The sequence below is a fragment of the Lynx canadensis genome, chromosome D1 (assembly GCF_007474595.2).
Source record: "Lynx canadensis isolate LIC74 chromosome D1, mLynCan4.pri.v2, whole genome shotgun sequence".
Taxonomy (NCBI): Eukaryota; Metazoa; Chordata; class Mammalia; order Carnivora; family Felidae; genus Lynx; species Lynx canadensis.
Window position 1 is genome coordinate 61,350,135 of NC_044312.2, and position 17,587 is coordinate 61,367,721.

At 38.0% G+C, this 17,587-nt stretch overlaps 2 protein-coding genes across 2 annotated transcripts; one reads left to right on the plus strand and one right to left on the minus strand.

The window, feature by feature from the left end:
- Positions 1–3,011: 3,011 nt before the first annotated feature.
- LOC115526268 (olfactory receptor 52M1-like) lies at positions 3,012–3,956 on the minus strand. The gene has a single exon (XM_030333723.1). The coding sequence runs from the start codon at positions 3,954–3,956 to the stop codon at positions 3,012–3,014; it is 945 nt and encodes a 314-aa protein (XP_030189583.1).
- A 12,683-nt stretch (positions 3,957–16,639) lies between these two features.
- On the plus strand, positions 16,640–17,587 carry LOC115526144 (olfactory receptor 52A1-like). The gene has a single exon (XM_030333627.1). The coding sequence runs from the start codon at positions 16,640–16,642 to the stop codon at positions 17,585–17,587; it is 948 nt and encodes a 315-aa protein (XP_030189487.1).

Below are 17,587 nucleotides of genomic sequence, written 5' to 3' on the forward strand. Positions count from 1 at the left end.
AGGGGCAGAGAGAGAGGGAGACACAGAATCGGAAACAGGCTCCAGGCTCTGAGCCATCAGCCCAGAGCCCGACGCGGGGCTCGAACTCACGGACCGCGAGATCGTGACCTGGCTGAAGTCGGACGCCTAACCGACTGCGCCACCCAGGTGCCCCAAATTAATAAACATTTTTAAAAATTCTGTGAAATTATGATCAACTTTAAGGGAAGTGGAAGCAGAACTTCTGGTATAACAGGCTCAATCAGTTTGCTGCCATCTTAAGAAGCCCAGGCCAGGGGCATCTGGGTAGTTCAGTCAGTTAAGTGTCTGACTTCGGCTCAGGTGATGATCTCACAGTTCGTGAGTTCGAGCCCCATGTAGGGCTCTGTGCTGATAGCTGACAGCTGGGAGCCTCCAGCTGCTTCACATTCTGTGTCTCCACTCTCTCCACCCCTCCCCTGCTCACACTCTGTTTCTCTCTTTCTCAAAAATAAATATTAAAAAAAAAAAAAAAAGGCAGCAGCAGCAGCCCACGCCAAGGATCACAACAGCTCTCCTGTAAGGTACACTGCTGATAGATATCTTAGGCCAACCTCCAGGGCAGTTCCTGAGACTACCATCCTTACAGGATCTCTCATCTACAAAAATCATCTTCCCTGCCTTTCTATTGGAAGCACTGAGTGACTACTACACGCAAATAAAATAACAGTGCCAGGAACTTGTGCTCCTGCCCATGCACCTGGTTGTGTCGTCTTCCTGGAGTACACTCAGGTGTCAGAGAGCTGAAAGAATAGCCAGCTGCCTGCCCACCTGTTATCCTGTGGGGGGGGAGGGATACAGGATGGCAGTAGAATAGATAATATCTCATGGAATACATGGCAACCGGCACATGACTTCTAACGACAGGTCCCTTCCAGGGACCTCTGATCCTCTTAGTCTAGTGTCCTGGCCATGGAAAATACCAGATACAACCAAGATTTGGGCTTGGGAATCACATGGGGAGAATCTCTCAGCATCAGATTCATGAAAATAATAGTTTCATCCACATGTATAACAAACACATACAGAAATTATGGACATGGACAATAATCATTGGAAAAAGTATATTCAGAACCCCCACTACAAGGCTTTCCAGACTATAAACATACTAAGTGCAATAGTCTAAAACTTTAAAATTGTAACTTGAGTCATTGATTTCCTACTGACAGAGGTAGGACGAGTACTTCTATTATATAAACAATACATTTTCCCAACAGTACACTTTCAAGATAGAAGAGAAGGGGCACTTTTGGGGGGTGATGAAAATGTCTTCTACTATGATTGTGGGGTGGGTTACACGGGCCATACATTTGTTAAAACTTATCTAACTGTCCACTTAAGATCGGCCAATTTCACTGTATTTTTACACTCAAAAAATGAATTCATACATTACAAATGCAACAGTCTAAAATTTGTTAAAAATGTAACAAGTCATTGGTGTCTTAATGACAGAGTGAACACACATTATCTGAGAAGAAAGAGAAAAGACTGGAAAAGGGCACCCTTGATAATTAACCTGGAACAACAGCTGTAAATTAAGAATGTCTTAGGCAAATGTAGGTGAATGGGCATGGAAGCGAAAATTTCAGCATGTTTTCAGATTGTCTGTTTTCTTCATCCTGCAACTGCTGCTTGAGTGAATTTACTCGTAATTGGCCAGACCACCACACTTATATGTTCAAAACATGTGAATATTTACCTTAACTAAGACCTTCTCCCTTAGGACATATACAATTCAATATTCCACGTGAATCTCAAACCTGCCATATCCAAATTAAAAATGTATTACGGTAGCCCTCAAACTTCTAGTCCTGCATCCATGATGTCAAAGGAATAATGCCAAATGTATGCAGTTTTCCAAAACAGAAAAATTTACACTCTACTTATAGTTGAATTACATATGGAGTGTTAGTGAATGCAGAGATGTTAGTCTTTGTGCCTAGCTATGGATGTTAAGTTCGTAGGATAAAGACATAAGGAGTGAGAAAAAGTTTCATAGCACAAATATCACTCCCCTTTTCAGATGGCTGCTAGTTTTTAAATAATATTTTTAAAAGATGAGAAACATATAGTGAAAGCTGAGGAAAATGAACAAGAAAAGAAGATAGTCTTAGATATTGGGGTAATAAAAAGGGGAAATATTTAAATTTGTTAATAACAGATTTCACATTCTGTGTCTTGATATTAAGTTCAAAGTCAACTAATCAATAGGGAAAACTGAATATACATGGTAGCCTGGTGGTTTATTATAACTACTACCAATCAAATTTGAAATATATGGAACTATACTTTAGCAGTCAGTAGAATCCAGCATATGAAGTACCCCGTGCCTCTATCAAAATTGCTCTAGAAACCATAGAAGCCCTAATACCAATGTTAGTATTTTCACACAAACACATGTTTCTGAATTTAATTTTTATTTTTATATTTTTGTTTTCCTTGACTGGGTGATCATTTCTTCTTACTTACATTTTTAAGTCTTTGTGCATTATTAGTCTATTCATGTACCTTGAGACATTAATTTGATATAATCTGACTAGAGATACAACATTTATTACCTGTTTTTAAAAATCACAGCTATATATATGCCTCAATATTATTTCGCTTACTACTCTATAAAATTCAGCATATAGATCTCAGAGACCTCTTCCTTTTTTTTTTCCTAAGTATCTTCATAGGTTTGTTTCTCCTTCTACCTACTGTTCATTCTGTATTATAACTCCCTCTGAAAGGTACATATTCAGAATGAGATGAACAAATTCATCACCAATATTTATTAAATAAAAAAGGTAAAATAATTTGCTGAGTTAATATTCTTAGAAATTCTAGACATATGATAAATAACAACTTTCAGGTGGTAAATGCAATTCAGCCTGTGGGAATAAGAACAGTTAATTATTTTCCCTACATCATCTCTATATATTTCTATATATAGATGATTTCTAGGTATTTCTATATATCTTGAGCCATCTCTTCTATTGATCAAACTAAAATCAGACAACTTTGACCTTTAGTGCTCTAAGAACATGCTCCTGTATTTTCTTGGTCCTTACTCCATACACAATGGGGTTGAGAAAAGGGGGCACCAAAAGGTACATATTTGCAATAAATATATGGACATGTGCAGGCACATTTTTCCCAAAACGGTGAGTGAAAATGGAAAAACCGGCTGTGGAATAGAAGACAAGAATAACACAGACATGTGACCCACATGTGCCCAGAGCCTTAAAGCTAGCTTCTCGGGATGGCAGGCGGAATACAGAGCGCAGGATGAAGGCATAGGATACAGCAGTGAGAATGGCATCACATGAGCCAATGATAGAAGCCACACTGAGGCTATAACGTGTGGTGGCTCCTGTGTCCACACATGCCAGCTTCACCACAGCCATGAACTCACAGTAGGTGTGGGCAATGGTTCGTGTTCTGCAGTAGGGCAGCTGCCTGAGCAGGATGGGATGTGGAGAAAAGAAGGCTACGCCCCGAATCACCACAATAATACCCATTATGGTGATGCGCGCATGGGTGAGAATGGTAGTGTGGTGCAGTGGATGACAAATGGCCACGTAACGGTCAATGGCCATGGCCAGGAAAAAACCTGATTCCATGGTGGTAAAGCTATGGATGAAGAACATTTGGGTCAGGCAAGCATCAAATGCAATGTCATGGGCTCCAAGCCAGAAAAGACAAAGCATGCGGGGCAGTGTAGATGTGGAGAGGACCAGGTCAGTGACGGAGAGCATGCACAGAAAGAAGAACATAGGCTCATGGAGACTCCGCTCTGCCTTCACCACGGCCAGGATGGTCACATTCCCCACCACAGCCACCACGTACATGGAGCAGAAGGGAATCCCAATCCAGACATGCAGGTGCTCTAGTCCTGGGATGCCCATCAGCAAGAAGGTGATAGGAGAGGGACGAGAGGTGTTGAGAGGAGGCATGACGCTTTTCCCTTTGCTTTCTGTCACTACTTCTGAAGATGAAGCTGCTATGATAGATGATCATTACCAGATGCTGAAAACATGAAGATTCAGTTCAAGAAGACCCTTATGTTAAAAACAGTTCAAATTCATAACCAGGTGTATTTCAATTCACTAGGACCAAAGTAACCATATTTGCAACATCACATAAAATACTGTTTGAAAATACAGAAAGATAATTCATGTATCATTTCATATTATCACAAGGGCAAATAAGTCACCTTAACACCGTAAAAAGATTCCCTGTCTATTCAATTGTACTTAATTCAACAACTGTTCAGTAAGCAGTGACTGTGTGACAAACCATGTTCCAGGCACTGGGAATAAAGTAATTCACAGATCAGATTTATTCTCATGGAGGTTACACTCTACAAGGAAAACATCATAATATGATAAACAATGACTAGCATGTGTGGGTGACAAGAATGCCATATATAGGGCAACTGGGTGGTTCAGTTGGTTACACATCTAACTTTAGCTCAGGTCATGATCTCACTGTTCATGGGTTCGAGCCCTGTGTTGGGCTCTGCGTTGACAGCTGAGAGCCTGGAGCCTGCTTCAGATTCTGAGTCTCCCTCTCTCTCTGTCCTTCCCCCACCCATCCTCTCTCTCTCTGCCTCTCAAACATAAATAAAAAATGTTTTAAAAAATTAAAAAAGGAATGCCATATATAAGTTGATCGTCTGAATGACAGAGCTCAAGCCTTCAGAGCCTAAGATATTAAACCACGAAAAACAGGAACAAACAGAAATGGACAAAAATATCAGTGTGTCCCAACACACTCATAAGTCAAAGGAGAAAATGGTAGGAGGTGAGGGACAATTTCTCTACATTAATAGCTTCTCTGCGTCTTCACTTTTCCTCTGCCCATTTTAGAAAAAGATCAATTGCATAAACAATTATTTTGAAGATATTCTAAAATTCTCTGCTTCATTTTATTCTTTCAGAAATTTCTGCAAAAGATCTAATTTTGCATCAATTATATGTTGTAGATAACCTGTCTTGGTATATTTTCACCTATTGCTCACTGTAGTTCTCCATATCATTTACTATACAGTATTTTGTCTTTCCTTTCTACTCCTTCTTATTAGTACCTGTCTGAAAATTACATCTGTAACATATTTATTCTTTTACAAGTGTCAAATCCAGTGTCAAATATGGTAAGTGCAGTTAATATTTCAACAGTGTATCTATGCCTACTGATAAGTTGGAGTCTAAGAAAGAGTATTCTTCAGATTCCCCAAGGTGAATAATGCAGTATATTACTCTCAGAATGCAGAAGTGCCCTCCAAAGCCATTTTGAGCTTCCCTAACAGTAGTAATCAGAAACTATATTGGAGGGTTCAAGAGTTTGAAATTTTCCACTCGAATTTCTCAGTCAGTATTTCTCTCCAGTGAGTGGACTTTCCATGACTATAAGTAAGCAAGCAGAAATCTTGTGAAACTTTCGGGGAGTTATTGTAGGGATTCTTGTTTTAGGCAGGAGACTGCACAAACCACACTCTTAAGTGATTTATGGGATAGAAATAAATTATCTCTTCTCTCCTGATTTAAGAGGAAGAAAGTCATAATCCAGACAATCAAGCTTTCAGAGTTACATATTAAATTTGGACAACTAAAAATTTGTAGGACTGCATGTGGTAAGAGTGTGACATCGCTTGGAATATTTCTTAATGATAGCATGATATGTCCATCTTTGGGATTGTTTCTTTAATGAGAATAATATATTCCATGCCTTCCAGATGTCATTTACCACAATCCATATGTGGCCAACAAGAAGCATAGTATATTACAATGTCATTTTTTTTCCTATTGTTTTTTCCTATCATGTACCCTTTAGAGACATATATTCTTCTGAAGAAAAATATATCGATAAGGATCACACACACACACACACACACACACACACGAACAACATATTTCTTAACCTTAATGTCATTCACTACCTTCCCATACTCAATGTTTCAGACTTGTATCAGTTCACTGTAGAGATGGACCCTTCTTGTGTGGTCTCATTTATTCATCCAGAAAACCACATTATGATACACGCAGAGCAGTCATTTACTGGATTGGTAAATTGGCCTAATGATGTCCAAAACATCAATTACTGAATAAAGCATATTCTTTTATACTTCTCACAGCTCCAGGGAAGAAATGAGCCTCTATGTCAAAGAAGCCATGGGGATATCCCCAGATAAAGGGATGAGCGAGGAGGCAGGGGTTGGGAAGGTTACAGAAGAGAAAGACTCTTAACTTGATACAAATTATTTGCTTGTAGAGAAACCTTTGGTACTAGTTTTCTGTTCTCCCCTATGTCCTACTGTAGCACTGACACTGAGTAGTAATGCCTTCAGCTCTTGAAGAGGAATCTGGTTGTCCTAGGTCTCAAACAAGTCCTCATAAATATTATATGTACTCATTAAAACCATACATAGTTATCCCTTCATATGCTTGCCAGAATCATGAAAACACACTTAAACTCTCCAAATATCACTAACTGAAGGATTGTTTTCTAGGCTTCTACATTTACTAACCCTGGGTTTTCCTCTTGAACAGTACAGACATGGCTTTTTGAATTGATTCGTGTGATAAATACACTGTAAATAAGTAATTTATAAGGCAATAGATTATCATGAGTGGGGCATGAATTCTTTAGAAATGTGAGCAGTAGACCAAATTAAGTTTTGTGACTCATAGAAAGTGTCATTTAGACTGGAATCTAAACAATATATGATATCTGGTCTTGAGAATATGTTCTTCCATTAGGAAGAATAATCATGACATAATGAATTTAAATCTTATGTAGTCTGGACTCAAAGAGTACAAAGGTACAAAGTAGATAAGATTCTATGGGTAAAAAATACATACATACATATGCACACTGTATAACCTACAGGGAATTTTAGAATCGAATGTTTAGACCACTGGATTTGACTTACTAAGTGTTCAATAATACAGATAGAATGCATAAGTACAATACAGAACACTGGAAAAGAAGAAAAATGCACAGAAGGATATACACATTGGTTCCAAAAATATTTTTCCCAGAAGCATACAGGATAGGATCATTATGATGACATCCTCTTAAAAATACCAACCTGTACATGAGTCCAGATATCACAAGGTATCCATATTTTTGTTACCCATATTGTACTCCTTCAAGTAAGTCGTGCAAGATAAAAATAATTTCAAAAGGAGAGATAATCCTCACTTCTATGATATCCTTAAAAAAGATCTTTGCCTCCTAAAATCTGGCTCTTTCATAATTTCATCCATTGAGAATAAAAAATGTTTATTTCCTCTGCTTAGAGATTTATTTCTCCTCCATTGAATCTATGACACTCAGAAAATAAAGGGTGGCGTTTGGAGGAGTCTCGGTGTCCTAAAATATTTTACTTAGGTCACTCCAGCTAGCTCCTTTTCTCCACCTTCTCTACTTGGACAACAAAACTAATTAGCTCAAACAAGAAACTGACTCAGAGCCAACAAGCAACCCAAAGATACAGCTTCTATATGGAGCAGCCTCAACATGATATTCTTAGAGGATAAGCAAAAATAACATTTGACACAAACAGGTCCCTACAGAATCATTGCCAGAAGGGAGAATAATTTGTATACTTAGTAATGACTGATAATCTACATTATCAGTCCTAGTAATTTGCCTGTGCATACCCTCAGGTTTTAGCTCTAGATGTAGCCATCCTTCGATAATATGAGATACCATTTAATTTATCAACCATTTAACAGGATATGAAATCCTAAAGGGGACTGAAAAGGACAATAACATATTCTTTATTCCTTTGATTAGCCCATTTTAATTCCAACCTGAAACAAGTGATAGTGACTTCATTTCCTTTGGATATATAACCAAAAGTGGGATTACTGGATCATATTGTAGTTTTGTTTTGTGTTTTTCATTTTTGAGGACTCCATACTGTTTTCCGTCATGGCTATACTAATTCACATTCCCACCAATAGTGTACAAAGGTTGATTTTTCTCCACAGCCTCTCCAACCCTTATCTCTTGTCTTTTTGATACCAGACATCCTAAAGGTGTGAAGTAATACCTCATAGTGGTTTTGATTTGCATTTTCCTGATGCTGTGTGAAGTTGAGCACCTTTTCATGTACATGTTGGACATTTGCATGTTTTCTTTTGAGAAATGTCTTTTCAGGTCCTTTTCCCATTTTGTAATGTTTTTGTTGTTGTTGTTGTTTGTTTGTTTTGTTATTGAGTAGTATGAATTCCTCATATATTTTGGATATTAACCCCTAATGAACTACACAGCTTGCAAAAAATTTCCTATTCCACAGACTGTCTTTTCACTCTACTGAGGTTCCTTTTGCTGTGTAGAAGCTTTTTAGTTTGATATAATTCCATTTGTCTACTTTTGTTTTTGTTGCCTGTACTATGATGTCTTATCTAAAAAAACCACTGCTCAGACCAATGGCAAGAAGCATTTTCCTATGTTTTCTTCAAGGACTTTTATTGTTTTCAGGTCTTACTTTAATTCACTTTGAAGTCATTTTGTGAATGATGTGAGATAAGGGTCTATTTCATTCTTCTGCATGTGGATATCCAGTTTTCCCAACACCATTTATTAGAGACATTATTGTTTTCCCATCGTTTTAGCACCCTTGTATAAGACTAGTTGATTATACATGTATGGACTTATTTCTGGGTTGTGTACTCTTTTCTATGGATCTATTTTTCTGCTTTTATTTCAGTACCATACTGTTTTGATTACTGTAGCTTTGTAATATATTTTGAAACCAGGAAGTGTGATGCCTTCAGCTTTGTTCTTCACTTTGCTTTTCACTTTGGTGAAATCTTTGGTGGTTACACATAAATTTTAGTGGGTTTCTTTTCTACTTCTGTAATAATGCCACTGAGATTTTGATGGGAATCACACTGAATCTTTGTTCACTTCGGATAGTACAGAAATTTTAACAATATTAACTCTTCCAATCAATGAACATGATGTCTTTCCAATTATCTGTGTCATTTTTTATTTCCTCCATCAGCATTTTATAATTTTCAGCATACAAGTCTTTTACCTCTTTGTTTAAGTTTAGTCTTAAGTAGGGGCACTTGGGTGGCTCAGTCAGTTAAGCATCTGACTCTTGGTTTCGGTTCAGGTCATGATCTCATAGTTCGTGGGATCAAGACCCACATTGGGCTCCATGCTGACAACATAGAGTCTGCTTGGGATTCTCTCTCTCTCCCTCTCTCTCTGCCCCTCCCCTGCTCTCTCTCTCTCTCTCTCACAATAAATAAACATTTTATAAAAAGTTTATTCTTAAGTATTTTATTCTTTTTGTTGCTATTTTGAATGGGATTGTCAGTTTTTCAGATAGATCATTGTTTATATATCAAAACACATATAAGGCGTGTATATTAATTTTGTATTGTGCAACTATACTGAATTTATTTACCATAATAAATTAGAAAACTTAAACAAAGTATTCACTAGTAACAGAAGTAGCCATGGATTCTGGAATTTATTCTTGTCATGTTAGTCTTCAACTGGCTCTCCATCAGAGGTGCTAAACTCATTTATGTGTATTGTACTGGAAGGCTCCATCCCACATTGTCCCATATTATAATTGCTAATTTCCCTCAATGCCTAATTTTTTTAGTTAGGACTCATTTCACATCCTCTAAAAACAGAGATAACTGGTTAATATTACACCATGTACTAAAGTTGAATTATTCAGATATATATTTACATGCATATGTTTATATAGCATATGGATATGGATATGGAACTATCCACTCAGTATTTAACTCAATATACATGCTTCCCAACCTGAAAACAAAGGTTTTACAACCAATTTTGGAATAAGTCATTTTCCAACTATGTAGAGAACAGTGATGTATTTACAGAAGCCTTCAGTTTCTGGCCTACAACTAAGAGCCCACTGTCCCAGGTAGGATGTTTCATTAAAAGATCTTATCAGAATTGAATGTGTGACAACAGAGATCAAGTCTTGCAACAGCATGAAACACCTATTTGTGCCCACATGCATGGTTGAGCATGGTGCCTTCTTCCTCACCACAGCTCCCTGCACGAAGTAAAGGAGATCTCTCTTTAAAGTAACAACAGGGAAGACACAGATAACAGTTATGGCCAAGCAATGTACACATTCATCTGGCGACTCAAGTTTGGGGGGCATTGCATGGATTATCTGGAGGAGATAAGCAGTAAGAAGGGAAAAGACCCACAGAGACATGAGGCAATGAAAGGAGGATTCTACTATATCTTATTGATCCAAGCAAATATTACATTATTTCTTGCTTAAGTGATTTCAAACACTTTTTAAATTTTTTTTTTTTAATTTTTTTTTTCAACGTTTATTTATTTTTGGGACAGAGAGAGACAGAGCATGAATGGGGGAGGAGCAGAGAGAGAGGGAGACACAGAATCAGAAACAGGCTCCAGGCTCTGAGCCATCAGCCCAGAGCCTGACGCGGGGCTCGAACTCCCGGACCACGAGATCGTGACCTGGCTGAAGTCGGACGCTTAACCGACTGCGCCACCCAGGAGCCCCTTAAATTTTTTTTTTAATGTTTGCTTATTTTTGAGATAGATAGACAGAAACAGAGTGCAAGTGAGGGAGGGGCAGAAAGAGAAAGACACACAGAACTTGAAGCAGTCTCTGGGCTCTGAGCCATCAGCCCATCACAGGGCTTGAACCCATGGACCACAAGATCATGACCTGAGCCAAAGTCGGTCACTTAACCGACTGAGCCAACTCATTTCAACTGATTTCCAACTGATTTCAAACACTTTTAACCTCAATTCTCAATACCTTCATAAAACATTTTCCTCTTCAAATACATACATATATTTAAATATTTCACTGCTCAAAACATGATATGGATTACTGTGGCAGATACAGTTAAACAGCAGGTTTGTGTATAAATGTGTATATGTATATATTTACATATGAATGTATATGTGTGCATACACACACACTAGCTTGCTTCTCTATCTTCTACAATATTCCATATCATGCTCTGAAGTGTAATAATATTTAGTATGTACAGATACCCACAGCCTGTTTCAAGATGCTTCCTTTGCCAAATCCACCTTTCTGCTTGAAACTCTTATTACAGTTTGACACTATTAGTTTAAATTTATAACACAAATAAAATTTAAGTAAAAGTAATCTGTAGCAATAAAAGCCAATAAAAGTTGCTTGGAGTGGAGAGGGACTTGGACAATGACTGGAATATAGCATGAGGGAAGTCTCTGAGGTATTGAAAATTTTCTGTATCTTACGTTGGGTGATGAATGGTTACACAGTAGTATACACACATTAAATCTCACTGAACTGAATAATTAAGACTCATTATCTTTTTTTTAATTTTTTTAACGTTTATTTATTTTTGAGACAGAGAGAGACAGAGCATGAACGGGGGGAGGGTCAGAGAGAGAGGGAGACACAGAATCGGAAACAGGCTCCAGGCTCTGAGCCATCAGCCCAGAGCCTGACGCGGGGCTTGAATTCACGGACCGCGAGATCATGACCTGAGCCAAAGTCGGACGCTTAACCGACTGAGCCACCCAGGCGCCCCAAGACTCATTATCTTTTCAGTGGATATTGGGTTGTCAGGGCTAGTCTGTAAATTATACTACAAGTCTTATTATGGCCTTCTCTGTTTCTTTTCAGTAAATACCAAGTTGTAGAACTGCTGGGTTATAAGGGAGAGATGTGTATTCCTTTGCAAGAAAAATTCAAGTAGAAAGAAAGAAGATTAAACTATATTAATATAGGACCTGAATAGGAAAAAAATGGATATAAAATATTATTTCAAGAACTAGGCTATAAAATAAAATGAGAAAGGTCTCTAAAATATTTCTGGGCTAAAGATGATTGTATTCTTTTGATGAGAACTTCACAGTGATAGGTGCATATTGAAGAAAGGAGAGGGGAAAATTAAATACTCCAAAAAGAACAAATGATAGAGACCTTTTGAGAAAATTGAGATAGGCATAAAAAGAGAGAGAAAAGAAAAAAAAAAGGAAGAGAGAAAGAAAACAAGAAAGAACTGAAAGACAAGACAGTGATAAAGAACAAAATAAGAATCAAAGGGTAGAGAAAAGAAGGTGGGATAATGAGGTGAGCAGGAAAGAAAGATGTCAGCCTTTAAGAATAAATTCCTGAGGAAACTGGGAAGAAAAAAAGAAAGGAAAAAATCCATGAAAGATGACAACTGATAGCACATGAAAGGATTTTCTTCTCTTCATAGACCAAATTGATTTTGTATGGGTACTGAAGCTGGACCAAAAGTTCTAAACTTGGACAAGTACTCACAACTTAGTATCAAAAAATAAGTACATAAGTAAATAAACAGACTAGTGATGGTATCACATGAGACAGAGTGTCACACAGTTGATCCTCACTCAGAAGAAAAATATCTAGGCGGAAATCCTGCATTTTGGTCACTCTCATCTAAAATGCAGTAACCCGCAAGCTTACTAGAGAAAAACAGTTTGCCGCCTTCACACTGCCATCAGTTAATTAATGATTTTCTATGTCAAGTGAGTGAATTAAAACTCTGAGTCAGAAAGTAGCCGACCTTTGAAATATCCTCCAGTCTCTAAGAGGGATAACGCATTACTAACAAAAACCTATAAAACTTGTCCTCTGGGGTTTGGGATGTTGTTACTAAATTTACTCCCATCACCTTTCCAAAAAAACAGAGAGAGAATGATACATTATTAAATATCTCAATGACCAGAGAGGCTTGAAGAATGTGGTCCTTTAAAAAAAAAGTACTTAAGGTTTATTGGAAGCTGAAAATTACTATAAAATACTAGGCAACAGGAGTAACATTGTAGGAGGATCAGGAAGAAGAGGAGAAGGTGGTGAAATGCAAACAGTCTATCAGTAATGTAGCAGTAGCAGGAAAAGGAGAAGCAGGTAGAGCAAGATTACTATAATATTTATCAGCACAAGAATATCTACCATAGTACTTCATCTACAGGTCCTGCCAGATAACAGAGGGTGGAAAACATAATGACACTTTATTTCTTTATCTTAAGAAATCTCCATTTCTCGTATTCTAGTGATCTCACTCCACATTAGCTTATGCTCAACTTTCTCTGAAAGTAACCCAAGATCAGAGAGTTACAAATTCTCATTCCAGGAAGACTCCTTCCTTCTAGAATTCACAGTGCTCTCTGGACATATGTTGCTGGGCCAGACCAACACACTCCTGGGATCAGAAGGATAATGACACTCCAGGGGAATCAGAAAGGTAATGATGCTCTGGGATCAGCTCAGGCACTCAGGAAGGCCTAGCGTCCTTTCCTTTAATATCTACCTCTGCTGGAAATTTTGCTGGAAACGAAGATGCAACTAGCCTATGCACATGCCAAATCAGTCCTCAGCTCTCTCCAAGTAAGGTTCTGCCCCTACAGTTTGGGAACTGGGAGTGAACAAGGGGCTGCAGCGGGTGTTTATCTTAGGAGAGAATGGATAGACTGAGGTTTTAAAATCCCACTTTAGTCATTCATTTTTCTGTCCCTTGTCATGCTATTTCCATTCTCTGTGCTTAGAATCTTTCATCAACAAAAGAATTTGGGGGGGGGGGCATTAATGTAAATCTAATATAATTTTAAAGAATTTTGCAGACATCTTAGTCCCATCTTCTTCTATTTATGGCCCTCGAGTAATTTATGATACATGCAAAGTGTTTTTTTGTGATTCTAGATACTGGTTACTTTATGCCTGTTAACCGTGATGTTCTCAGGTTTACTGAAAATAAAAAAGGATGAGACAATCAGCCACCTATCTACCTGCACGGGCAGATGTGGGGTGTTTGGGTGATATGAAAAAGAGGAGAAATACAGAACACTGTAAACTATGAAAAGTTTCAGTATCTGCTCCATTTACACAGCATCTTAGTCCTTTTTGTGATGGGGCAAAGGATACCCTAACCTCCTTTCTGACCTCTTGCCTCTGTTGGAGCTCACCTATCAGAATCTCTTCTTTTTCTTCTACTCAGTAACTAACAATGAGCCCATCCCTTTTATGATAGCATTTATGTTATTTTGAAAGCTTGGAGTCATCAAATTCTGCCTTTATTGTTTCTCACTGTAATTGCATTTAATGTAATTCAGATGCATTTTATTCCTATGAACTCACAAAGTCTGTAAAGGACTAATTGTTACAAAGATTTTTTTTTTAGGTCATGTGACATTTTGTAACCGCATGGGAATTTACAGACTAGTTTAAGACATCACCTTCTTATTTTGGTTGTGGTCAATCTTATATATAAGCAGATGGAAGAAAACGCTTTAGCTCTGGGATTTTCATCTTCTTGTAGGATTTTTTTTTTCATTTCTATCATCAAGTAATTTTCACTTTTGTGTGTTTTTTCTTGTCTCCTTGAAATTGTGCATCCTATTTCTGTCTTGACAAAACAGTTAGTCCTTTCATCAGCTGTTATAAATATTATGTGAACTGTACCAACCATTGATGTATTCTCCATATGATCTCATTTAGCTCTGGGGTAAATAAGGATATTGTTCTTAATTTACAGACGGGTAAATTGTGGATGATGTGTACTCTGGCAAGATTCCATAAAAGGTAAATGTGTGTATGTGGTGGGGGGTTCAGGGTGAGTAGCCAGATCATCTCTCAGACTTTGAAACCCTTGATTTTAACTGCTTGCTGATTACTAGGTAAATAATCTGATAAAGACATTATCATCAAGTGGATGCAGCTGAGCATAATATTTATTTTTGCTTTTACAGTATCAGCCAGTTAGTGAACCACTATTTAGGGGATCCTGATTTACTCAGATTTTGAGATTTTTCTCTTACCTTCTATCATTTCTGGCAACTCACATTCATAACTATTAGGAACACCCTCCACACATTTTATCATTTCTCCCACCACATACTTCCAAATACAACATGCGGACATCAGAGGAAATTATTTTTCACAATATTTGTTGCTTTAATCCATATCTTATGACCACTTTGACTATTGTTTGCTCATTGTATTGTTGCAAACAAGCAAAGAGATCTCAGTGTCTTTCTATCATTATTTTTCATTCATGTAAGAATTATTGCACCAAAAATTCCTTTGATATCTCCACAGATGTGCTTTAAGCAACCATTAAACTGCTATTTGTATGACCATTTTCAAGTGATTGCCTCAGAGAGAAAGAGAGACTTCCACTGCTGTACGTAAAAGGCTCCATTTTCCAGGGCGTATGAATGTGACCAGTTCAGAGGAAATCTCTTTGTGGGAGTGATTTCAATAAGTGTCTTGACATTAAAATACTATAATAAAATGTGAACTGGTTTAAAAGTAAGAGTATGATTAATGAAATTAATGAATGGCTTCATTAATAAATTAATGAAGGATTAATGAAATTAATGAATAATGACATTATTGGGAAAAAATGAGTTTCTTAAATGCAAAATTTGGTTCCTACTAAAGAGAGCTTAGATCAATTCTGTAAAAAGTATAAAACCAGGGAGATGTAAGATTAGCTCATTATATTCAAAGGTGCTTCAGCTTTCAAATAATAGTTAGTTATCATAGTATAGTGTATAAAAATCTTAATAGAGAATAATAGTATAAAGTTATTAAGGAGAAAGTAGGATACCCAGTGTGGAAACCAAAAGGAGGTGTAAATTTACCGAGTGCTCCATTGACACGTAACTTGGGGGGAGAAAACATCACACTCATCCAGCAGTGTGATATCTCCAAACTGGATAGGCTCTGCTTTTGACTACATCGCATCTTATTTTTAGTTGTTACTCTGTTTAAAGCATTTCTCTGTATTCTTCTAATTTCCTAAGCCCCTCTGTAAACCACATCCTCTATATTCCACCTTTCCTTCTCCACTCAGCAAATCTCCTTTACACCTAAGTGAACTTAATCCATTCAGAGAACGAACCATCCCTGGCTGCCTTTGAAAACAGACCACCTTCTTCAAATCTCCTCTAAGGGCCACACTTGGCCTCCTGTTAAACAGTGATTTGTTCTATATTTTTACATGAACACTGAGTGAATGTAAGACAGCTATACGCTCTCCTACCAATCCCCATTGGAGACCTAATGCTACAGACTCAGGGATATATAACCTGCTTCCTGGGACAAGGAATAGTATTGGTTGAGGGTGAAGGCTCTCGTAAACTACATACTTACCCACATGGGGACAGAAATGGGGTTCTTTTAGGTCCACAAGATGCCCAGATGGAATCTGCACTTGCAGCAAAACTGAGCTGGCATCTACAAGCAAATAGAAAAGGAAAGCCTACTGATGGTGTTTCAAACAGCCCAGCCTAGAGGTCATGATAAATACAAAAGATCAGTGTTCTCAGACTTATGGTTTCCATTTCCACAAAAAAATAAATCAGAAATCCTGAACTTTCCCCTGTTCACCTATGACTCTACTAGTTTTGAAGGATTGTTTGCTACTGTATATTGGCATATAGAATAGAACCTCTGAATAATTCAGCCAAACTGAATAATCAGTCCTCCAAAGACTGAACTTATTTCTTCAATACTAAATGTGTCTGAACGATAGAGGGGTCTGTGTCCTTTCACTTCGCACTCCCACTCTCTTTCTGTAGGTATGAGAATTAGTGGTGAAAAGAGAGATCACGAACTTCCATGGCATCCGTTAATATGTCATATCTAGACCCCACAACACTGATGCTAATTGGGATCCCCGGACTACAGAACGTGCAATTTTGGATTGGGTTTTCCTTCTTTGCAATATGCCTGGTGGCTCTTCTGGGAAATACTATTTTACTAATCATTCCTACAGAACACAGCCTGCATCAACCCATGTACGTTTTCCTGGCAGTGCCGGCAGCCACTGACCTAGGGCTCTGTGTAGCCATTGCTCCCAAGATGTTGGCCATCTTCTGGTTTGGCTCATGCTCCACGGCTTTTGATGCTTGCTTAGCCCAGCTTTTCTTCATTCATGCCTTGCAGGGCATGGAATCTGGCATCCTGCTGGCCATGGCCTTTGACCGCTCTGTTGCCATCTGTGATCCACTGAGGCACGCATCCATCCTCACACCATCCATCCTGGTCACTATGGTGCTGGTTGTGGCAATTCGGGCAATGGTGCTTGTTGGCATTTTACCAATTCTAATCAAAAGACTACACCTTTTCCATTCCGTTGTAATTGCTCACTCCTACTGTGAGCACATGGCCATGGTCAAGCTAGCTGCAGAAGACATCCGAGTCAATAAAACATGTGGTCTCCTAGTAGGTTTTACAATACTGGGATTTGACATGATTTTCATCTTCATTTCCTATATCCTTATTTTCCAGGCTGTTTTTCATCTACACCAAAAGGAGGCACGGCTCAAAGCATTTAACACATGCACAGCTCATATTTTTGTTTTCCTTGAGTTTTATATTCTTGCCTTCTTCTCCTTTTTCAGCCACCGTTTTGGACATGTTGCTCCTTCTACCCACATCCTTCTTTCTACCATCTATCTCCTTGTGCCACCTGCACTCAACCCTATTGTCTATGGTGTAAAAAATAAGGTAATTCGTCAGCGTGTGGCACAGATTTTTCTTCTGAATCGTCACTCCCAGCAGTAA

What these genes read in the sequence shown, in the direction of transcription:
- LOC115526268 (XM_030333723.1), bottom strand. Translation starts at nt 3,956, where the DNA reads ATGCCTCCTCTCAACACCTCTCGTCCCTCTCCTATCACCTTCTTGCTG.
- LOC115526144 (XM_030333627.1), top strand. Translation starts at nt 16,640, where the DNA reads ATGGCATCCGTTAATATGTCATATCTAGACCCCACAACACTGATGCTA.